We start from the raw sequence: 24,493 nt of genomic DNA, 5'->3' as shown, positions 1-24,493 counted from the left end.
GATACTCTCTGGGTTTCTGCCAGGTAACATAGTAACATAGTAAATGACTGCAGATAAAGACCTGAAAGGTCCATCCAGTCCGCTCATCAGTTATATCCATTAAAAATACATGATTAAATTAACTTGTCTCTTCCTTGATATTTCTGGGGCATAGACTGTAAAGTCCACCTGGTATTGTCCTAGGTTCCAAATGCTGTCGTTGCCATCCAAGCTCACTGCAGCCTATCCAACCATCCTGTTTGCAGGATATCTACCATAAAGTTTGGCCAGTAACATCCTCATGTTCCAAGTTAGTGGACACAGACCGTGCATGTCTGTCCAGTACTGACCTTAGTTATTTAATTTACATCCTTTGTTTTCTAATTAAAGATCCTCTATGTTTATCCCACGCTTTTTTGAATTCCATCACCATTTTCCTCTCTACCTCTTCACTCAGGAGGGCATTCCAGGCATCTACCACCCTCACTCTGAAAAAGAATTTCCTAATATTGCTCCTGAGTCTTCCCCCCGCAAACTCAAGTTATACCCTCTAGTTTTACCATTTTCTCTTCTCTCCGCATTCAAGTTACGACTGACTGCGTATTAGAGAATGACACGGTGACAAAATTCATCACCGTTCCCGCGGGAAACCATCTTCATGTCATTCTTTAAGGAGAGAGGGAAGAATCAGAGTATGAATGGCCACAACCACTGACCCTCAAGCTTTGCTTTGAAGAATGCTGGTGTAGAAGGACTGAGGTTGAAACAGACACTACAGAATGACAGTCTCTGGTACCCAGAGCAGATATTGTGATGTCATAATGCCTCATTCCACCAGTGCCTAAGAGCCAATCACATCAGTGATGTCACAATGGCTTCATTATCCTTGGCTCCCATAAGAATCAGAGTATGAATGGCCACAACCACTGACCCGCAAGCTTTGCTTTGAAGAATGCTGGTGTAGAAGGACTGAGGTTGAAACAGACACTACAGAATGACAGTCTCTGGTATCCAGAGCAGATATTGTGATGTCATAATGCCTCATTCCACCAGTGCCTAAGAGCCAATCACATCAGTGATGTCACAATGGCTTCATTATCCTTGGCTCCCATAAGAATCAGAGTATGAAAGGCCACAACCACTGACCCGCAAGCTTTGCTTTGAAAAATGCTGGTGTAGAAGGACTGAGGTTGAAATAGACACTAGAAAATGACATGGGATTATTTCCCGTGGTTATCCGCGGGGACGGGAACGGTGATGAATTTTGTCACCGTGTCATTCTCTACTGCGTATGCTAAAGAACACGGAAACAGGGCAGCAGAGAGGAATTTTGGATCACTACCAACTGAAAAGATGATAAGAGCTTGAAGGCAGGAAGAGGACCTACCAAAAAAAAGAAAAAATTAGTACAGTAAATCGTTATGGAAATTCATGAAAAAATGTAGAAAATTATTTTTTTTTGTTAAAAATATGTATAAAAAAAGGGTGGGTGCGTCTTATACGCCGCTGCGTCCTATACGCCGCTGCGTCCTATACGCCGGCAAATACAATAACTGTCACAGCCTACAACATTAACAGATAATCTCTAGATGGCATAGCAGAGCCTGGCTCCATTTTCATTTCCATCCACTTCTAGCATATTTCTTCATTTATATCAGGGGTGTCAAATGTCGGTCCTCGAGGGCCGCAATCCAGTCTGGTTTTCAGGATTTCCCCAATGAATATGCATGAGATCTGTTAGCATACAATGAAAGCAGTGCATGCAAATAGATCTCATGCATATTCATTGGGGAAGTCCTGAAAACCCAACTGGATTGCGGCCCTCGAGGACCGACATTTGACACCCCTGATTTATAGTCTTAAGTTCTGCAGAACAGTAAAGTTACTGGGCAATGCTGTAAATATTAGTCTGTATCTCTCTGATGTAGTGAACCATGTAGAACCAAAAGAACTCAATAACTTTACTTACAGATGAGTTTTTTATTTTAATTAAACAAGTTTAATGTTTGTTAATAGCAGATTGTGCGCATTTAAACAGAAGCTTGGAAGATTTTTTATGCCTATGAGATAATCACTCTGAAGTCCACTTATTCTCAACTGTTAAGTGTGAGGGACTAGGTTCTGAAGCTTTTTCTTCCATTAAAGTAATCAGGTTTAATCAGATTTCCACATGATCAAATCTGAGCTAATATCTGGAGTGAAGCCACAAAGGAAATCTACTGTAGCAGCATTTAATTTTCAAAAGGGCGACTATGAGAAAATGAGAAATAAAATGGTTAAAAACAAGCTAAAAGGATTGGCTTAAAAGGTTAGGGTTTTAAATCAGGCAGCGACATTGTTTAAAGTGCCATTTTGAAAGCTCAGATCAAATGTATTCCACATATTAACAGAGGTGGAAAGAAGATCAAATGACAGCCAGCATGGCTATAAGGTGAAGTGAAAGAGGCTTTTAGAGCCATAAAGAACATCCTTAAAAAACAGATAAAGGATCTGAATGAAGAAAATAAGAAGCAACATAAGAACTGGCAAGTTTGATGCAATGTATTGATAAAGAAGGCTAAAAGAGAATATGAAAAGAAACTTGCCACAGAGGAAAGATCTCAGTAACAACATTTTCAGGTACATCAGAAGCAGAAAGCCTGTGAAGGAATTTGTGAAACTGTTAGATCATGAAGGAACAAAAAGGGCAGTCAGGGAGGACAAGGCCAAAGCAGAGAAATTGAATTAAATTTTATGCTTTGTTTTTATGGAAGAAGATGAAAGAGATCTACCTGTACCAGGAATGGTTTTCTATGATGATGACGACGTGAAACAGCTGAAAGAAATCTCAGTGAACTTGGAAGACATACTGAGTGAAATCAACAAACTAAAGAGCAGGAAATCACCTGGACCAGATGGTCCTGGGGTACTGAAAGAACTCAAACATAAATTGCTATCTGCTGTTAGTGATATGTAATCTGTCATTAAAATCATCCATAATATCTGAAGATTGGAGGGCAGATAATTTTTCAAAAGTATTCCAGGGGTGGTCTGGGAAATTCCAGACCAGTATGCTTGACTTCAGTGCTGACTAAAATAGTGGAAACTATAAGGAATAAAATTACGGAACACATAGCTTAATGGGACAGAATCAGCATGGATTCAGCTAAGGGAAGCCTTGCCTCAACAATTTATTTCATTTCTTTGAAGGCATGAATAAACCTGTTGATAAAGGTGAGCTGGTTGATGTAGTATATCTAGATTTTCAGAAAACTTTGACAAAGTTCCTCATAAGAGACTCCTGAGAAAATGATGAGATAGGATGTAATATTCTGTTGTGGATTAGGAACTGGTTATTGGACAGAAAACAGAGGATAGGGTTAAATGGCCTTTTTTCTCAATGGAGGGTGAATAGTAGAGTGTCTGTACCGGGACCAGTTTTATTTAACATATTTATAAATGATCTGGAAATTGGAACAAGGGAGGTCATTAAATTTGTAGATGATTCCATTTTTTTTCAAAATTGTTAAAACACGTGTGGACTGAAAAGTTGCAGGAAACTGGAAGACGTGGCAGCCAAATGGCAGATGAACTTTAATGTGGATAAATGCAAAGTGATGCACATTGGGAAAAATAGTCCAAATCATAGTTGCCTGATGCTAGCTAGGGTCCACCTAAGGAGTCAGCACCCAAGAAAAAGATCTGGGTGTCAGTATAGGAAATATGCTGAAATCTGCCCAGTGTGTGGCGGTGGCCAAAAAAACAGAATGCTATTGAGACAGACCTGGGGGAAGCCAATGCTTGCCCATGGATCGCTAGATGGAATATCATCACTCTTTGGGAATCTGCCAGGGATTTTGACCTGGAATGGCCTTTGTTGGAAACAAGATCCTGGACTAGAGGGACCACTGGTCTGACCCAGTATGGTTATTCTTAAGTTTTTATCTTTTGTAGCCTGTTTGGGTCAAATGTTACTCCCTAAGAAATTTGTGTTGTTTTGCCTTAACTCTGAATAATTTTCACTGGATCTTTTCCTTCATCATATTCTGCCATTGGAAGAGAAGAAAAATGCTAAGACGCAATTATACACAGTTATACCTTCAGAAAAAGAGATGAGAGCAACAGTATCCAATAATGACCTATATCCTTTCTTACTTCTGTGTTTCAGAAACCGCCAGAGGAGCAGCTCTTATCCCTGTCCATCATCTACACCATTGGATACGCCCTTTCTTTTTCCGCACTTGTCATAGCAACCGTTATCTTACTGGGATTCAGGTGAGTGCAGTGTGTTTTACAACCAAAACAAAACCATGCAGAACCATAAAATTAACATATGTCACAGATAGCAAGTAAGAAAGTGGGGAAAGCATGTGGAGCTTGGCTCATGGAATTCTTTCAGAACCCTCACCTATTTGTATATAAGCGCAAATTTATGTTTTGTATAAGTATATATATTGAAAAATTAGGTTCTTATCTGGATAATCTTCTTTCTGTTAATACACACAGGAGTCTGTAAGTTAGATCAATCCATGCTCACATATTTCAGCTCTTCCTCCTTCACCAGTGGAGTACTGTATAATGCCCTCTTCAGTTTGTACCAAAGCAATTGATCTCCACTGTAACAGAAGAAAAGAGAAGGAAGGGCATGGGAAAATTCCCCGGAAATAGCATACATTTCTGTTCTGCCTTGTAACTCATGAAAAAGAACAATTATTAGCATGAACTTGCAACATAGATGTATCAATGAACCTACCTGCTGTGTGCAACTAGCACTAACACATAAGGTGCTCCAAAGCTCAACAAACTTAGTACTTTATTAGTAATTTATTCATTCCTGTTCATCTGACAGACAGGAGAAGAACTCCAATTCCGTACCATACAGCTGACTGAGGCACAAAGCAGGTGAACTGCAGAACCCACAGGGCGGGCTGTACAGACTCCTGTGTGTATTAACAGAAAGAAGATTATCCAGGTAAGAACTTAATCTTTCATCCTGTTATGTAAACACAGGAGTCTGAATGTTAGGTGATGTACCAAAGCAGTGTCAGACGTCTAAGGTAGGACAGATGAGCCTGCCCACAAAACCAAGGACCCAAAAGCAGCATCCTCTCGAGCCGCTACATCCACTCTGTAGAACCCTGTAAAGGTATGGATAGTAGACCAAGTAGCTACTCTACAGATCTCCTCGGGTGGAACTACCCAGGACTCCATCCATGAAGATGCCGCACTTCTAGTTCAATGAGCTTTGATAGATATAGGTGGTAGTTTGTCACAGCCAATGTATATCAACGAAATTGCCATGCAAATCTATCTGGCAATAGAAGCCTTGGATGCTGGTCTGCCTTGTCTTGACTGACTGGTTAGAAAAAAAGATGGTCGGAAAGCCGAGAATCCTTGATTCTTTCCAGGTAGTGGAGTAAAATTCTTTGCATATCCAGCCTCTGCAATATCTTATCTTGCTTAGTCAAACCTGTAGGATGAAAAGTGGGCAAACAAACCTCTTGGTTGACATGAAAGGCTGAAATAACCTTCGGTAGAAAGGAAAGTACCATACACAGTGAAACCCCAGCCTCTATGATCCTAATGAGTGGCTCTGGATTGGGGACATGGGGGAGAGGGGGGATTTTCAGTGGGGTTGTTTTTTGGCCGAGCCTGGGTTATAAGAACCCAAACCTGGATTCTGATAGCCTTATTCTGTTGCACCTGTTTTATTTTATTTATTTATATTTATTTCTAAAATTTCTAGACTGCCTATGACTAAGCGGTAACCAAATGAGACATTTATAACAGTTCCAAAAACAGTAGAAATGTGAAATACTTTCAATTACAGTGCAATCACGTAATAGCTTAATCCACAAAAGATAGCGTCAAAAACTGGAGGAAATTATACGTTGTCAGTCTTCACTAAATATAGTGCAATAATCACAGTTCAAGCTTCTTCTTAAATATCTCTACTAACAAAATTTTAGAGAAAAGCCTCCACATACAGTTCTTGCATTCTCTATTGTAAAGTGCTGTGTCTGCTTGTATTGTTCTTTGTATTAATTTTCGAATAAATTGTTTTGGAAAAAAAAAAGAGCCTGCAATTCAAAGATCCATGTCACTGAGACTATCGCCACCAGAAATACCGTTTCCCTGTGAGATCCAGAAGGGACACCTCTTGGAGAGGCTCATACGGAGGCTTTGAAAGGCCCTTCAAGATGGTATTAAGATTCCAGGATGAAAAAGGTTGGTGCAACAGAGGCCGTGACCTTCTTGAGCTCAGAAGCACAAGAGGCCTGCCACCTGGCAGAGAAGCCCCTGTGAACCAGGAATATGATGTAACTGTCTCAGAGACGCATTAGACTGCATCATATGTAAAGGAGTAAATACTGTATGTCTTACCTGATAATTTCCTTTCCTTTAGTCAGGCTGTTCTGTGGCTGTTATCTCCTCCTTCCAGCAGATGCAGGTAGAGAAAAATTATTTTTTCAGTGAATTGATCAGTATAAGGGGCTGATGCAAAGCAGCAGAAGGTCCCTTTGTAACACCTAGCCATGTCCCATCAATCAGTGCAGCAGAAATGATCATCATGCGAGCATAAACACCACATTTCTGACGCGAGCTATCCTTCATATGCAAATTTGGTTTATTTTGGTTGGGTTTTTATAAAAATGTAATGGACAGAACAGAGCGCCCCATGAGCCCCAGGCTTTAGTCTTCAGGGAAGGTCCTCAGTACAGTACAGCCTGCAAAAATCTGAGCAGGCTCTGGCCAGCATGTCCAACCTGAAAGGTTTCACAAAGGAATAGAGCAACAACCACACTGCTGCCCTGCAAATATCATCCAGAGAGACCTAAGAACATGAGAGTTGCCGAACTGGGACAGACCGAAGGTCCATCAAGCTCAGAATCCTGTTTCCAACAGTGGCCAACCCAGGTCCCAAGTACCTGGCAGACACCAAAAGAGTAGCAACATTCCAGAACTGAGATTGTGATGTCATAATGCCTCATTCCACCAATGCCTAAGAGCCAACCTCATCAGTGATGTCACAATAGCTTCATTATCCTATACTTGGCTCATATAAGAATCAGAGGATGAATGGACACAACCACTGACCCTCAAGTCTTCTATTGAAGAATGCTGGTGTAGAAGGACTGAGGTTGAGAGAGACACTAATGAATGATATGGGATGGTTTCCTGCGGTACTGGGACAGACCAAGAGTCCATCAAGCACAGCATCCTGTTTCCAATAGTAGCCAACCCAGGCCACAAGGTAGAAACCCAAAGAGTAGCAACATTCCAGAGCTGAGATTGTGATGTCATAATGCCTCATTCCACCAATGCCTAAGAGCCAACCTCGTCAGTGATGTCGCAATGGCTTGATTGTCCTAGACTTGGCTCACATAAGAACATCAGAATAGCCGTACTGGGTCAAACCGAAGGTCCATCTAGCCCAGTATCCTGTTTCCAAAAGTGGCCAACCCAGGTCCCACGTACCTGGCAGAAACCCAAAGAGTAGCCACATTCCAGAGCTGGTATTGTGATGTCATAATGTCTCATTCCACCAATGCCTAAGAGCCAACCTCATCAGTGATGTCACAAAATCTTAATTGTCCTATATTTGGTTGCATAAGAACATCAGAATTGCCGTACTGGGATAGAGCAAAGCCCAGTATTCTGTTTCCAACAGTGGCCAACCCAGGTCCCAAGTACCTCGCTAGATCCCAAGTAGTAAAACAAATTTTATGCTGTTTATCCTAGGAATAAGCAGTGGAGATTTCTCTTTTAGGGAATTATCCAAACCTTTTTTAAACCCTGATAAATCCACTGCTTGTTCCTAGGATAGGTCTCTTGTTGGTACCCTTCTCTTCTGCTGCCAAGCCCCGACTCCATCTCTTCTGTCTTGCTGTGCCGTATGCCTGGAACAACTTGCCTGACTCGGTGTGTTGAGCTCCCTCTCTGATGATATTCAAATCCAGTCTGAAAGGCCACTTTTTCAAAGCTGCATTTAAGTCCTATCCCTACCATCTTATAAAGCACCATAATTGTTTGTCACTTCCGCTGCAGTTCTCTACCCTCTCTTTTTTCTTCTTCCCTTGTATTTCCCTACATGAGCAGCAAATATTAATTCACCTTTTTTGTCCTGTGTATCTCTCATAATAAGATTGCAAGGTTTTTCTAGCACGGACCGTCTCTTGCATGTTTCAAGTTCAAGTTTCTTGTATTTGATATATCAACTAAATACCTAAATGAAAAACATTTGCACAAATGTTTCATAGGTCATAAGAACATAAGAATTGCCGCAGCTGGGTCAGACCAGTGGTCCATTGTTCCCAGCAGTCCACTCCCGCGGCGTCCCTTAAGGTCAAAGACCAGTGCCCTAACTGAGACTAGCCTCACCTGCGTACGTTCCAGTTTAGCAGGAACTTGCCAACTTTATCTTGAATCCCTGGAGGGTGTTTTCCCCTACAACAGACTCCGGAACAGCGTTCCAGTTTTCTACCACTCTCTGGGTGAAGAAGAACTTCCTTACGTTTGTACGGAATCGATCCCCTTTCATCTTTAGAGAGTGCCCTCTTGTTCTCCCTACCTTGGAGAGGGTGAACAACCTGTCTTTATCTACTTTGTCTTGAGTCCCTGGAGGGTGTTTTCCCCTATGACAGACTCCAGAAGAGTGTTCCAGTTTTCTACCACTCTCTGGGTGAAGAAGAACTTCCTTACGTTTGTACGGAATCAATCCCCTTTCAACTTTAGAGAGTGCCCTCTTGTTCTCCCTACCTTGGAGAGGGTGAACAACCTGTCTTTATCTACTAAGTCTATTCCCTTCATTGAATGTTTCAATCATGTCCCCTCTCAGTCTCCTCTTTTCAAGGGAGAAGAGGCCTAGTTTCTCTAATCTCTCATAACATAAATAATGAAAATTACCGGAGACAATCAAAAAGGACATACTATAGGGTAAAGATGGATACAAAAGGGAAAACAGTAAGAGGATACATCATTTAAATTTAGGGTGGGAAAGGAACTTTGAAGGAATAGAGCAGTGTATCTCAAACTGTGTGTCTTGGCACACTAGTGTGCTTTCTGAGATTTCAGGTGTGCTATGACACACTGCGGAGGAGGAGAGGCCCTGGTCCCAACTGACTGCCACCAGGATGTGCCTCTCGTGGCGAGAGGCACGTCCTGTAGGCAACCAGCGGGCACTAACACCTCTCCTTTCCGGCCCTCTTCCCTGCTAGCACCCCCACTGGCGTCTCGGGGCCCTTCTCTAGGGCCTTCACGCACTCGCGGCCATCGAACTGATAAAGTCGCACATGCACACGATGTCATCACGACGACATCTGCGCACTTACGAGTGCCTCGAGCCGCAGCCGCTAGCTTTAGTGCTTCGTGGCTCGAGAACGTTTGCGGGACACTGGAATAGAGGGTGCAGCAAGGAGCCTGGTGGGGAGGGAGCAATGCTGATGGTAATGTTTAATGTACAGCGCTGCACGCATCTGGTAGCGCTATAGAAATAATAATTAGTAATAGCAGTAGTAAGATAGAGGGGAAGATTTTTCCATAAGGTGAGTGCTATGACAGCAAAACAAGTGTCTGGTGGCTTCCTGACACACCTGATGATTGGAGAGAATGGGGTGGGGGGGGGGGTTTCTTTCAATAGCTGGTGATTGATATTCTCACTGTGAGTCTAAGAGGAATGCAAAAACACTCTCTAAAGTTCAAAGGGGATCGATCCCGTACAAACGTAAGAAAGTTCTTCTTCACCCAGAGAGTGGTAGAAAATTGGAACGTTCTTCCAGAGGCTGTTATAGGGGAAAAAAACACTCCAGGGATTCAAGACAAAGTTAGACAAGTTCCTGCTAACCCAGAACGTACACAGGTAGGGCTGGTCTCAGTTAGGGCACTGGTCTTTGACCTAGAGGTCGCCGTGGGAGCGGACTGCTGGGCAGGATGGACCTCTGGTCTGACCCAGCAGCGGAAATTCTTATGTTCTTATGGTTAAGGGGCTGGAGGAGTTGCCGTACAGTGAGAGATTAGAGAAACTGAGAAAAAGAGGAGACTGAGAGGGGACATGATCGAAGCATTCAAGATACTGAAGGGAATAGACTTAATAGATAGAGACAGGTTGTTCACCCTCTCCAAGGAAGGGAGAACGAGAGGGCACTCTCTAAAGTTGAAAGGGGATAGATTCCGTACAAACGTAAGGAAGTTCTTCTTCACCCAGAGAGTGGTGGAAATCTGGAATGCTCTTCCGAAGGCTGTTATAGGGGAAAACACCCTCCAGGGATTCAAGACAAAGCTAGACAAGTTCCTGCTGAACAGGAACGTACGCTGATAGGGCTAGTCTCAGTTAGGGTGCTGGTCTTTGACCAGAGGGCCGCCATGTGAGCAGGCTGCTGGGCATGATGGCTGACCCAACAGCGGCAATTCTTAGGTTGTTATAAGAGAGAGTACTGAGTCTTCTTTCTCTTATGGAAAGAGTGTTTCATTCTTTAGCTCTTATCCCTCTCTCAATGCATCTTTTGTATTCATTAAATCCAATTCTAAATGTCCTCTTGCTGCACAGAACACATTCTCAGTATTGCAATTGGGAAACTATTGAAGAGCATGTTCCAGTTCAAATAAACACTTTAATATTTAATAAAACTTCACAAATAGAACAAGATTCACATTTGAAATGTCCTCTCTTTCAACTGAGCCTTCTGTAATGTGTAGAAGGGACTACAATACCCTTAGCCCTTTCAGGACCAAGGGACATATTTGTCCCATAACTTTAAAATCCTATAAATTTTGATTGGGATAGTCTACAGTTCTAAATTTGATATGTACGGATTCCATATGATACTGCCTTTATGTAAACAAACTGGTTCCGACATTCATTCATTAGCGTCGTTGCCAGATTGACGAGAAGATTCACTTGCCACACTGTCCATAAGCCAGAAGTGTGATTTTTTTAAATAAAAATAATGATATTTCACAAAAAAAATCAATTTTTTGGCATCTGCAAGCCCTTTTTACCATAAAAATGTCGTCAAGACCACAAAAATTGGCCTACGATCCTTATGGTCCTGAAAGGGTTAAGGGCTGATTCTATAAAGGGTGCTTAAAGTTAGCCCCTCCCCCTTCCTTTTATGAAGCCATGTTAGGCTTTTTTTTTTTTTTTTATCACCGGTCATAGAGTGGACTTTATTGAAACTTAAGCAGGATCCCGGAGCCATGATCCTAATCACTCCTTATTGACCGAGGGATCTGTTTTCCCCTTCTTCTGGACTTGCCCTCAAAATAACCATGGAGGCTGCATTGTTTTCAGATTTTCATCACAAATGCTCCCTTCGGCATCCCAACTTCTAGTCTCTGGTTCTCACAGCCCAGATGTTGAGAGCGTAGATGTGTGGAACAGTCTCCCGGAGGAAGTGGTGGAGATAAAGACTATGTCTGAATTCAAGAAGGCGTGGGATCTCTTAGAGAGAGGAAGAGATAATGGTTACTGCGGATGGGCCGACTGGATGGGCCATTTGGCTTTTATCTGCCATCATGTTTCTATCTGCCCGAAAGTGTCTCTCGAATCTTGCTTGCTTCCAGTAAAGGCTCCACCATGAGGGTCTATTCTTTTAAATGAAGGAGGTTTGTCATCTGGTGTGAGGACAAGGCCCTAGATCCTTTTACTTGCCCTGTACAAAAACAGCTTGAGTACCTCCTGCATGAATCTGAGTCTGGTTTCAAAACCATATCCATGTAAGAGTAAGTCCATCTTTGTACAGCCTCTAGTTGTTCGCTTTACGAGAGGTTTGTTATTGACAAATCCCCTTATGAAACCTTCTACTGTGTCAGGGGATCTCAATGTGGTTCTCGCCCAGCTGATGAAAATTCCTGAAGAGCATTTGATTCCTGTCACGTGAAGTTTTCCTGATAGTGGTCATTTCAGTTCGCAGAGTCAGTGAGCTTCAGGCTCAGGTAGTTGACCGACCCTACACTAATTTTCATCATAACAGAGCAGTTCTCTGCACACATTCCAAATTCCTTTCTAAGATTGCAATGGAGTTCCATCCTAACCAGTCAATTGTTCTGCCAACATTGTTTCTAAAATCACACGCTTACCCTGGCAAAAGCGTAGTGCATTGTTTGGACTGCAAGCGAGCCTTAGCCCACTATCACATCCCTCATAGCCTCCTGACACTAGGGGAGGGATCTCATAGAATTGACGTCGGGAAGAAGGCTTCTGGGAGGCAAGAAGAAGGTGCAGCGGCGGGAGGCGGGGGTTTGATTCAGCACTGGAGGGAGGCTGGCAGGCAGCAGCAGCAATGGTGGTGGATGGGGGGTGTTGAATCAGGCGCTGGAGGGAGGCAGGCTTTGGCGCAGCATGGAGGGAGGTAAACAGGCAGGCTGGATTCGGGGGAGGGGGTGGGACAAAGGCTGGTAGGCAGTGAGGGGGACATAGCAAGGAGGCACTGGGGGTACTAAGGATATAGGAAGGGGCACTAAGGACATGGGAAGGAGGCACTGGGGGCACTAAGGATTTAGGAAGGGGCACTAAGGACATAGGAAGGAGGCACTGGGGCACTAAGGATATAGGAAGGAGGCACTGGGGGCACTAAGGACATGGGAAGGAGGCAATGGGGGCACTAAGGACATAGGAAGGAGGCACTGAGGACATTAAGGACACAGGAAGGGGCACTAAGGACATAGGAAGGAGGCACTGGGGGCACTAAGGATATATTATCTGGCAGGCCGCATGTAGTCCTTGACCCACGAGTTAGAGATCACTGTCCTAGACCCAATCCTACAGTCCTGCCCATCTCCGCCCCAGTCCCCCTAGCTCCGCCCCCCTGCTTCCTGCTTTGGTCGAGCAGGAAGCTAGCCGCTAGCTAGTGCAGATTGCCTCCTGCCCGACGCGATTGAGAGGAGGCTTTTCAAAACCTGGACAAAGTGCCATCCAGACCCACGGACATGTCCTCATGCAGAACCCAGGCAGGACATGTCCAGGGAAATCCGGACGTCTGGTAACCCTATCTTGGGTTCTGCATCCCTAACCCTGTATGTCGTGTATGTCTGTAAGCTCTTCCAAGCAGGGACGGTCTATAAATGTCAAAATGTACAGCGCTGCAAACACCTTTCAGTGTTATATGCTGAGGAAGACTTAGTAGATAAGGACAGGTTGCTCACCCTCTCCAAGGTAGGGAGAACAAGAGGGCACTCTCTAAAACTGAAAGATGATAGAAGGAAGTTTTTCTTCACCCAGAGAGTGGTAGAGAACTGGAACGTTCTTCCGGAGTTTGTTATAGAGGAAAACACCCTCCAGGGATTCAAGACAAAGTTAGACAAGTTCCTGCTGATCAAGGACGTATGCTCATAGGGCTAGTCTCAGTTAGGGTGCTGGTCCTTGACCAGAAGGCCGCCACGTGAGTGGACTGCTGGGCACGATGGACCCAGAGAGTGGTAGAGAACTGGAACGTTCTTCCCGGAGTCTCTCATAGGGGAACACACCCTCCAAGGATTCAAGACAAAGTTAGACAAGTTCCTGCTGAACAAGGACGTACGCTGGTAGGGCTAATGTCAGTTAGGGCGCTGGTCTTTGACCTAGGGGCCGCCGCGTGAGCAGACTACTGGGCATGATGGATCACTGGTCTGACCCAGCTGCGGCAATTGTAATGTTCTTATGAAGGTTAGATATCTTTTCCATCAATGTCATTTTTCTGTCTTGGTCCAATCAATTATATTATCTCGGCTAGATTACTGTAATGCTATTTATCTCGGATTCAGAATACCACTGCAAAATTGATTTATAGAAAGAGCAAATTCGACCATGTGACTCCTTTGCTTTTGAGCCTCATTTGGCTCCTGGTTCATCTCAGAATCCAGTTTAAATGTTTATATATTATTTTTAAAATTTTATATGGCATTTTTGTCCCTCTTGTTCCTCTTCTATGGAATGTTTATAGATTTTCATATGCGAGAGGGACTCCACGATTTAAACTGGCCCTCTCTTCTAGGAAAGGAACTCAAGGAGTCAAGAATTTTAGCCTTTCTCTGGCTTTTAATTTTCCTCAATTATGGAATGAACTTCCTTTAATTTTGAGGTGTCCCAGCTCTTTCCAATCTTTCCGTAAATCTTTAAAAACTTTTCTATTTGCTCAACATTTTGAAAATTAGTCCTCTTGTATTTTAGCTTATTTTTAAACTTACTGTTAACCGCGTCGAGCTTCCTCTGGTCGAAGACCCGGTATATAAAGTTAAGTTTTAGGGCTCCTTTTACGAAGCCGTGTTAGTGGCTTTTAATCACGTGCTAGCCGGAAAACTACCACCTGCTCAAGAGGAGGTGGTAGCGACTAGCGTGGCCGGCGGTTTAGTACATACTATTACGCACATTAAACCGCTAACGTGCCTTCGTAAAAGGAGCCCTTATTTTAATGGTCCCCTGCATCAGGGGAAATCTAACAGTGCTTTCTATGAAACAGGAAAACCCTGTCCAGCATTGGATTACAAATCTCTACCATTTACAGCCTTCAAGGGATCCTTTGCAAATGTGCTGTTCTAGATTGTATCACATTAACCCTTTCAGGACCAAAGGACATATTTGTCCCATAGTTCTAAATTTGATATGTACGGATTCCATATGATACTGCCTTTATGTAAACAAACTGGTTCCGACATTCATTCATTAGCGTCGTTGCTAGATTGACGAGAAGATTCACTTGCCACACTGTCCATAAGCCAGAAGTGTGATTTTTTTTAAATAAAAATAATGATATTTCACAAAAAAATCAATTTTTTGGCATCTGCAAGCCCTTTTTACCATAAAAATGTCGTCAAAACCACAAAAATTGGCCTACGATCCTTATGGTCCTGAAAGGGTTAAAGATAATTTTTTCGGACTACTAAATTAATTTCTTGGTAATATGTAGAAATAACAGAAAAACGCCTTTTTCATGGGACTAACTTAATAAAGTTTATGGTGCGCGTTCGAAGGTAACTCTTTCTTCCTCAGGTCTGTAATGGAGAGTAATTGAATGTTGTTCCTTACGGCGTTATATAAGAGTAGAGATTTAGGGCTCCTCTTACGAAGGCGCGGTAGCGGTTTAACGCGCGTGATACCACGCACTAAACCGCCGGCCGCTACCGCCTCCTCTTGAGCAGGCGGTAGTAGTGTTTAGGCCAGCGCGGGGGTTAGCGCATGATGAAAAGTCACGTGCGTTAAACCCGCTAGCGCGGCTTCGTAAAAGGAGCCCTAATTTTCAAAATGTGTTAAAAAAATATTTCAAATTGTCCCAATTCCTGAAAGTGGAGTTGTTTTCTTGAATTGACCTCTGATGGTGGGTGTCTCGCTCTTGCTGTGCGGTAGAGCTGAGTGTTGATTCTGAGGTCTCTTTCCTCCACTTGTCTAGCAGCGTTCAGGTCCCTTCTAACTATGTATTGGTTGATATTAGGCGACAGTTTTGATTGGACATCCCTGACTCTGAGTAACTGCCAGCCTCTGATCCCACAGATTGCTACTCACAAGGCATTCCTTGTATGCAGTTTGATTTCTAAGAGGACTAGGCTACTCCAGTAATACCATTGATCCCAGGCTCGATGTGTTACAGGCATTTGCACTGCACCAGGAACTATATCCACCTGAACCTCTTCGCCTCTTTCATTCTGAGGGCGGTTTCTGTCTTCATTAAAGATTCGGTGATCAAGTGGATGTACAGCTCACCAATGTATCATAACCAGTGGGATGGATTACTCTTCAATGAGGTAATTTCTGCCGCTCTCCAGACCCATCTGGGGGGAGGAGGGGCAGGCGGGCACTGAAGCAGGCCTGTGTGCATCTTTTGCTTTCTGTCTGCTCCCAGACCCATTTACCAGATTAAATGACCAGTCTCCCGCAACAGCAGGGCCATACAAAGGGTTACCAGACGTCTGGGGATCTGGACGGCTTTTCAAAACCTGCCACTTTGTCTGGGTTTTTGAAAAGCCTCCTCTCAATCGTGTCGGGCAGGAGGCAAGCCGCGCATGCACGGATGCCATGGGTGTGACATCATCGCCTGGCATCCACGCATGCGGCAAAGCCGGCAGCGGAGGGCGGAGCTAGAGCGGGACTGGGGCAAAGATGGGCATGATTGGGGGAGGGTTTAGGATTTTAAAATCTGGCAACCGTACAAAGGCAGTTCTGATGGATCTAGTGCAGATGTTCTGAACTCAGTCCTTCAAACACAACTAGCCAGTCAGATTTTCAAGATAGCCACAATGAATATGCATGAGATAAATTTGCATGCAAATAGAGTTACCAGATTTCCTCTTTGCAAAAAGAGGACATCTGACCCTGCCCCCTTCCATCCCGCTCCGCCCCCCCACAAACTCATGTCTCCTTCCCAGAGCTTGGGGCATGCACAGTCATCAATGTAATGATGTCACGTGCACACATGCATGCATGTGACATCATCACGTCAATGTCCACGCATGTGCAGAGGCCCCCTAGACCTGCCCCAGGCCTTCCCAGTTCCATTCTTCCCTGCCCAATCCCACCCCGGTCCTACCCCCCCGCTGCCTGCTCTCATCGGGCAGGACATCCACACATTCGCGGATATGTTGCGATGATGTCACACATGCATGTGGGCACGATGTCATCGCGTCATAACCACACATGCACGAAGGAAAGCTTTTCAAAACCTGGACAAAGTGCTGAGTTTTGAAAAGCCGTCCTGATCCCTGGACATGTCCTCAAAAGGAGGACATGTCCGGGGAAATCCGGACAGCTGGTAACCCTATCTAAACACAGCGCCAAGCTCAGGTTCTTCAAAACCCGGACAAAGTGCCGGGTTTTGGAAATCCCTCCAATCACCTGGACAGTCCTCTATAAAGAGGACATGTCCGGGTTTTCCCGGACATCTGGTAACCCTCCATGCAAATCTCTCTCACACATGACTGGCTAGGTGTGTCCAGAGGACTGCGTGGACAACCCCCGATCTAGTGATAGTATTAAATATGAGCTGCTCTACCTGGACAGTTTGACAGTTTTCCCAGATCGATTCTGCATGCAGGACTAGCAATAAGTACATTTTCAAATGGTTACAAGTTTTCATTGTAGATGTGAGTTTTGCAAAAATTTAAGCTCCAAACAAAAATCTCTCCCTTAATTTATACCGTTCTGTGAGCAAAACTGTGCAAGAATGATGCGAGAGAGCTATGGTTTGCACAGTTTGCACCTTGGCCAAAGTATAAATTTAACTCTAGGAAAAAAAACACGTGTTCAGAAACACTGGGGGGGGGGGGCAGGGCTGGATTAACCAATAGGCCCAGTAGGCACGTGCCTAGGGCCCGAAATGGTCAGGGGGGCCCGATGAAGGAAGGCATCAACATTGGATTTTTCCAAACGGCGATGGGCCCCTCCAGCATCAATCGGCAACGCGGGCCCCCCCCGATCAACAATGCGCCCCCCCCCCCTTCGACAGAAAGTAAGACAAGCAAGCAACACGAGTAAGAAAGGTAACGGGAACTGTAATTTTGCAAGCGGTGCTGCTTGCCCAAAGCTTCCCTCTGACGCAGCTTCCTGCTTCCGCCTGGGCGCGTCAGAGTGAAGCTTTGGGCAAGCAGCACCGCTTGCAAAATTACAATTCCTGTTGCCTTTCTTACCTGCGTTCCTTGCTTGTCATACTTTCTGTCGATGGGGGGGGGGGGGGGGGAGGTCCATGGGTGGGGCGGGGTGGGGCTAGGGGGCTCAGTGTACTTGTGTGCCTAGGGACCCTCGAAGAATTAATTTTGCCCTGGGGGGGAGGGAGGGGGAATTCTGCATTGGTTGCCCAAAATAATATGCTCAGCTTTGCTCATGGATCCAAGATCCAAGTACAAAATAATTGGCCAAATTGGTGATAATTAAGCATTGGCGTTAGCAAGCACTTAATTGGCAGTCATTAGGAGGACATAGATTGAGGTTGAGGGGTGGTAGACTCGAGAGTATGGTTAGGAAATTCTTTTTCATGGAGAGGGTGGCAGAGGCCTAGAATGCCCTCTTGAGGGAGGTGGTGGAGAGGAAAACTATAGAATTCGAAAAAGTGTGGAACGAACACAAAGGGTTGCTAATTAGAATACGAATGAGCAGACTTTAACAGTCCGAATCCAGTAAAGGAGATGGTTTGGATGCGGCAACTCCAGCAGTTGGAATTTAAGGACAGTACCGGTAGACTTCTAAGGTCTATGGCCCAAAAATAACAAAGAAAAAAAACATTTTTAATGTAATCATGAAATTGTAATGCATGTGATTACAGGACAGACTGGATGAACCATTCAGGTCTTTTATCTGTTGTCATTTACTAGGTTACGATATGTGGATCTGCCCGATGCTCTATATTCTATAGTGTATGTGCCTAATTTTCATAGCTCACGACTCCAAAGGGGCGTGAGCATGCTCAGAACTCAGGCGTGCGAGCCTTTGATAAATGTTTATTCCCACCATAAGGCGGAAATGCATGCTAAGTGAGTATCCTATAAGGCCTTTCAGCACGTAACAGCCTTTATATGTAGAATTCATGCTTCGTGAAGATCGACCCAGCACTTAACCCTTTCAGGACCATAAGGATCGTAGGCCAATTTTTGTGGTTTTGACGACATTTTTATGGTAAAAAGGGCTTGCAGATGCCAAAAAATTGATTTTTTTTTGTGAAATATCATTATTTTTATTTAAAAAAATCACACTTCTGGCTTATGGACAGTGTGGCAAGTGAATCTTCTCGTCAATCTGGCAACGACGCTAATGAATGAATGTCGGAACCAGTTTGTTTACATAAAGGCAGTATCATATGGAATCCGTACATATCAAATTTAGAACTGTAGACTATCCCAATCAAAATTTATAGGATTTTAAAGTTATGGGACAAATATGTCCCTTGGTCCTGAAAGGGTTAACTTTGGGTGACCTACACAGAATTTGTGCTTTCTTAGGCCTCCACGGCTGGCGTCACGATTTTTACAGTTTTCTGGGCTCTACCTACCCAGACGTGGTGAGACCCGGAAAACTGCAACAATCTATACAGAACTTCCCCATGTATATATTCAGAGAAGGCTGTGAGACTTTGTCCGTTCCTTTGGAGTGAAGGAGCAGCCCTAATGGTCAGTGCGATGGCCTGAGAACCAGGGGTTTAATTCCCACTGCAGTGCCTTGTGACTCTGGGCAAGTTACTTAACCTCTATTGCCTCAGGTACAAAATAAGTACAGTACAACCTTGGTTTGAGAGCATAATTTGTTCCGAAACCATGCTTGTCATCCACTCTCGTATATCAAAGCAAATTTCCCCATAAGAAATAATGGAAACTCAGATGATTCGTTCCACAACCCAAAAACTTTAATACAAAATACTGTATGTGCTCGTATTGCAAGACCTCGCTCGTTTATCAAGTTAAAATTGAATCAAATGTTTTTGCTTGTCTTGCAAAACACTTGCAAACCAAGTTACTTGCAATCCAAGGTTTTACTCTTCCTACACAGAACGTGTAAGCTGCTTCAACTGAGATTTTGCGGTCTTCCCTCTCCTTTTCTGGGCTCCGTCTGTACTAAAACACGCTCTTCATTCCCTCAGGAATCCATAAGCTGCCGGCTGGTCTTTGCTCTGATGCAGTACTGTGTGGCCGCAAATTACTACTGGCTTCTAGTGGAAGGTGTGTACCTTCACACACTCCTGGCCTTCTCCGTCTTTTCAGAACAGAGAATCTTTCGGCTCTACCTCTGTATTGGCTGGGGTGAGTATGACCCTTTATACTGTGTTCAGAATAGTTGTGGTCCTTTCCATGGCCGTTTTTACATGAATTTAAATATTCCAAAATAAGAAGAGTGGCATGCTTTACTTTCCATTGTACCGTAGGGCAAATATCACAGTAAGCTTTGCATGAGAGCTGTTGCATGCAGGGAAATTCTCTGGGCCTCATCTTTTGCCATATACAATCATTTGTACTCCTTTGACTCAACATGACTCTAGCATTTGACCTGTAGATGCTAGCCTGAATGTTTCAGACTAATTACTATTATCATGATTTGTACAGTACCCAGGACTGGTCAAACCATTAGGCAAAGTCACAAAGCAAAGGGGTAACTTATATTTATAAATGAAGGGAAATTTTTGTGACGTCCAAATTATATGATGAATCCCTTCTCTCAAAGCTTTAAGGCTACAATAAATTACTCTCAGAATTGATACCAACGATAATTATAATTGGTTATAGACTGATATATGTTCAGAGACCTGGAGACTCTACGAGATATTTATCTCTCTTGAAGTCTCACCGACCAGTCACTGCATATAATGTATTAAAAGATGAAATTGCTTTCACTTGTACAGCCACAAAAATCAAAAACTGAAAACATAAATGAACTTATCTTGAAACTGTAAAATCAGGATTCGTAGGGTCCCAACATGGACCATGTTTCGTTCTCTGCCTCAGGGAACCCTCATCCTTCCCCCCTGTGTCCCTGCCTCTCCTTCTGTCCGGCTTTTTCCCCCCTCTATTCCCTTTCTCCCTCTACACCCCTCATCCCAAGACAAGCATTTCTCTTTTGTTTTTTCTCTCCATTTCTGGATTTAGCGTCTTTCCCACTCTTCTCGTCTCTCTCTCGTCCCTCTGCTCCCCATCTCCCCTGTTCCAATATCTCTCTCACTCTTCCTCCCTCTGTGACTTCAGCCTTTCCTACTCTTCCCCACTCTTCCCCATTGTCTTATCTAATCTCTTTCCAGGCATCTCATTCCCTGCCTGCCCTGCAGTACGACATCTTTTTCTCCCTTCTCCCTCCCCCTCCCTCTCTCTCTCTCTCTCTTTGTCACTACCTCTTGCCAGTGTTAGGCCTTCCTCATTGTCGGGTCCCTCCTACTTCCTGTTTCCATGAAGGCAGGACCTGGCAGAGTAAGGCCTGACGCCGGCAAGAGTAGCGAGTTCTGATTACTATGGCTGCCACTTTCTCTGCTGGAAGGGGAAGGAGTTCCCTTGATGCCGGAGTACCCCTTATATGCAAATTTGCCGCGATGCCACCGCTCCACGTTGCCCTCTCCCTCACCCCCCAAGGCAAAAACCCAGACAAAAAGCTGCTCAGAGGAAAAGCTGCCAGGACACCTGATGGACCGCCAAAAAAGAGGACATGTCCGGAGAAACCCAGACACATGGTAGCCCTAGTCATAACCCTACAGATATCAGGGAAATCAGTTACCACTACTAATAGCAGCAAAACCAGATGGTTAAAAATATTCAGGAGAAGATTTTCTGATATCGCCGGTAAAATCTGACAGGCTGCTGTCGTGGCCATAACTGTAACAATTTCAAGAAGACAAGTGATTCTCGAAAAACTGCACATGCAAATGAGAGTCGCGGAGGTCGCCGAATTTACATGAGACGAGTTACTGGTGATAGTGATTTGCGCAATCGCAGAATAATCCACAAAAAGAGGCGTAAATGTGTACATGGACAGCATGGGCGGATACGAGGAGCAGAGAACTACCAGCAAATGCTATGTCGTTGTGTCAGTCATAGGCATGCCAGCACTGTTGGATGAAGGGGGATGGACAAACTCGGGTAATTTATTCCATGCATAGGGGCAGCTAGATGAAAGGAACGAAGTCTGGAATTGGCAGTGGAGGAGAAAGGTAACGTTAAGAGCGACTTATCTGAAGATCGGAGTTCTCTGTGAGGTGTTTAAGGAGAGAGAAGAGAGGAGAGATATTGAGGGGCAGCAGAATGAACACACTTGGAGGTCAGCAATAAGATCTTGAACACTGTGAAAATGTTTAACCACAACAGTTAAGTATTTCTATTCTCCAATGATTAGACTAAAGCAGGGACTGACATCCACAGCCCGTAAAAGAGGAACTAGTTGAGCACATTTTACTCTGAAAAAGTACCTTTTTTTTGGTCACTACATACAGGAAATAGGAAAAAGCAGATCCTTCAGAATCCATCATTTTCATCTTAAATATGGTCCATGAATCCACTGGATCTGTGCATCAGACTAATGCTACATATTTTTAACTTCTGTTTGGCAGATCTGCAGAAGATCCCAAGGGTCTGCCAAATCCGCTGGATCAGTTGTAACTATTTTTTTGTTTAAATCTGCTGTGCAACCCAACATGAAACCTCAAGGTGAAAAGGAGTTCACGATCATCTTCTTATTAAGGGTCTCTCAGCCTGTCTTGGGCAAAAGACCCTTTGGGGCTCATAATCGAAAGAGAAAAACGTCCAAAAACTGGCCTAAGTCGGCACTTGGACGAACATTGTCAAAATACGTCCAAGTGCCGATAATAAAAACGGGTTTTGGATGTATTTCTAAACGACCTAGGCCTTCATAGTGTCGCTGAATGACCATAGTTAAACAGGGCGTTTCAGGAGGAGTGTCGAGGATGTGACGTGGGTCGGCTTAGACTTAGTCGTACTGCATGTATACCACACAGGATCAACGGAACTTGGACATTGTGACTTAGACCATTTATAACATGGTCTAAGTGACAAAAACCCACCTAATGTGACCAGATAAGCACTGAAAACACATAATACAGACTCCCCACAGACTTCCCCAGTGATCACCGACCCCACCCCCATAAAAATATTAATCACAACTTGAAAATTGTGCCTCCAGAACCTAATCACCTGGCAGCCTGGCATAGGAAAGCCTAGTTGTGCTGCACAGAGGCGTCTTAAGCCGTCTTGGGGGGTGGGTTAGGGATCCATAGAGAGGAAGACCCATGCCCATAAGCCCCTGTAATTACTGCATTGATATTGAAATATGTGCACTCCCTTATACACCCCCAAAACCCTTTTGTACTGGCATATAAGTAGCTTACAGCCATAAGGGCTATTGGGGTGGTAGATAAGTGGGTCTAGGGGATTCTGGAGGAGTTTTGGGGGGCTCACCATGACCTATAAGGAAGCTGTAGTGAGGAGAAGACATTGCACCCCTTTTGTGAAGTTCACAGCAGTGCCCTGTAAGGTACCCCACTATTTAGGTGGCATGTCTGGGTGTTCAGTCCATCACTTTGCAGACCCCTCCCACATCCAACAGGGCTTGTTCTAGGCATTTTTGACTTGGACGAAAAGTTGGACGATTTAGCGACTTGGACAATCAGATCGACAGGACCTATACTTAGACGATTTTCAAAACAAAACAAATGTGGACGTATTTTTCTAAAATGTGTCCTAAGCCGTGTTTTTACTTTGGACAACTTGCGACTTAGACGAAAACGGACTTAGACGTTCTTTTCAATTATGCCCCTCCACACTCTCAAAAGATTTTTAACAAGGGACACCTGGAAATCCTTTACATATATATTTTTATTTATTTAATCTGTGCCTTGTTCAGTAAATGAAAAAAAAACAATGCCTGCTTTCTGACCTGGAAAGATACGTCTTAAAAAAAAAAAAAAAAAAGCTTAAATTGTAATGCAAGAGTTTGTATGTCACAAAGAGATTTGAGACATAATTTGTGTTTCTGTTTAGCAATAACTAACAATTCCCATAGCAACCTCATCATCCTGTCTGAGACAGAAAACACAAGCGCCCTGGAGAAGAAATAAAAAAGCATTTATCTCCTGCTCGTGAGGTGTGTGATTATCACAGACAGTGTAAAAGAGAAGAATGCTGTCTAAACTAGACTTGTCTTGTTCCTTTCTTCAGGTTAGATTTACAAACCATTTTCCCCCCAGACACCAAATCAGGGAGGGAGGGAGAGAGGAGGCGAGAGAGAAAGAAAGACTTTGTTGAATCATGCTCTTTGTAGGGAAATGGGAAGGTCTATTCAGCAAATAAGAGAATACAACTTCTCAGGTATAGAGTTAGATTTACCTGATTCAGGAAACTAATTTCCATTTTTTTGTCTTCTGAAAATAGGTATTCCAGTGCATTGGGTGTGTCATTCTGGACAAGCGGGTTATCTCCCCATGGCCGTGAGACATATCTGAAAGAATCCACTCCAGATTTTTTGTGTGTCCCTCCTACTTCACTGGGAACTCTACTGCCATCTGCAGTTTTTCCCTTTTGCATGCGAGCCAGAAGGAGTGTTTCTGTTCTGCTCTCCCTTTTTCTTATTTTATTTGGTGATTTTATTTGGTTTTTTCCAATTTTTATTTGGTGTATTCAGAGCTTTCACCTTGGTTTTAGCTCTGCCTGAGTAGAGAAGAAGCAGACTGTGGTCTGCAGCTGACAAGACAAGCCCTGGTGGTACCTATTAGCCAGCCTGCACAAGTATTTTTGGAACTCAGGGCTATCACCGCTTTTAATCCCTCACCTATTGCTTAGCAGGGGTTCAGGCATAGGCTGTTAGGCATCTGTAGGAGGCTCAGCGGTGTCTCACAGGGTGTTGGCTGCATTTTTCGCCTCCTCCTGGTAGCGCGTCCGTCAGTCTGTGGTGGTGGGGGTGCGGTCAGACACAGTGTCTGACTGGCAGCCCAAAGATCAGCGTTGAATAGGCATTTCCAACATGAGGTAGTGATTATTCTCCTTGCCAGCTGCTGCAAAGAGCTGAAGCAGGCTGCAGAACATTTTCAGCAGTAAGGCTGTTACAGCCTATGAGGTGAAGTGGGGGTGATTGTCTAAAATAGGTTTTTGAGGG

At 44.0% G+C, this 24,493-nt stretch overlaps 1 protein-coding gene across 1 annotated transcript in view; it reads left to right on the top strand.

Moving 5' to 3' along the window:
• GLP1R (glucagon like peptide 1 receptor) overlaps positions 1-24,493 on the top strand; it is a 245,924-nt gene that overhangs the window by 158,737 nt on the left and 62,694 nt on the right. Inside the window, exons 5-7 of the mRNA XM_033935380.1 lie at positions 4,127-4,233; positions 15,519-15,672; positions 19,491-19,650. Of these exons, the coding sequence (XP_033791271.1) occupies positions 4,127-4,233; positions 15,519-15,672; positions 19,491-19,650 (421 nt within the window). The remainder of the gene's footprint in view (positions 1-4,126; positions 4,234-15,518; positions 15,673-19,490; positions 19,651-24,493) is intronic.

This window comes from Geotrypetes seraphini, chromosome 3 (assembly GCF_902459505.1).
Source record: "Geotrypetes seraphini chromosome 3, aGeoSer1.1, whole genome shotgun sequence".
Lineage (NCBI taxonomy): Eukaryota > Metazoa > Chordata > Amphibia > Gymnophiona > Dermophiidae > Geotrypetes > Geotrypetes seraphini.
The sequence above is the reverse complement of the archived record's forward strand: the minus strand, read 5'-3'. Positions and strand labels throughout refer to the sequence as shown.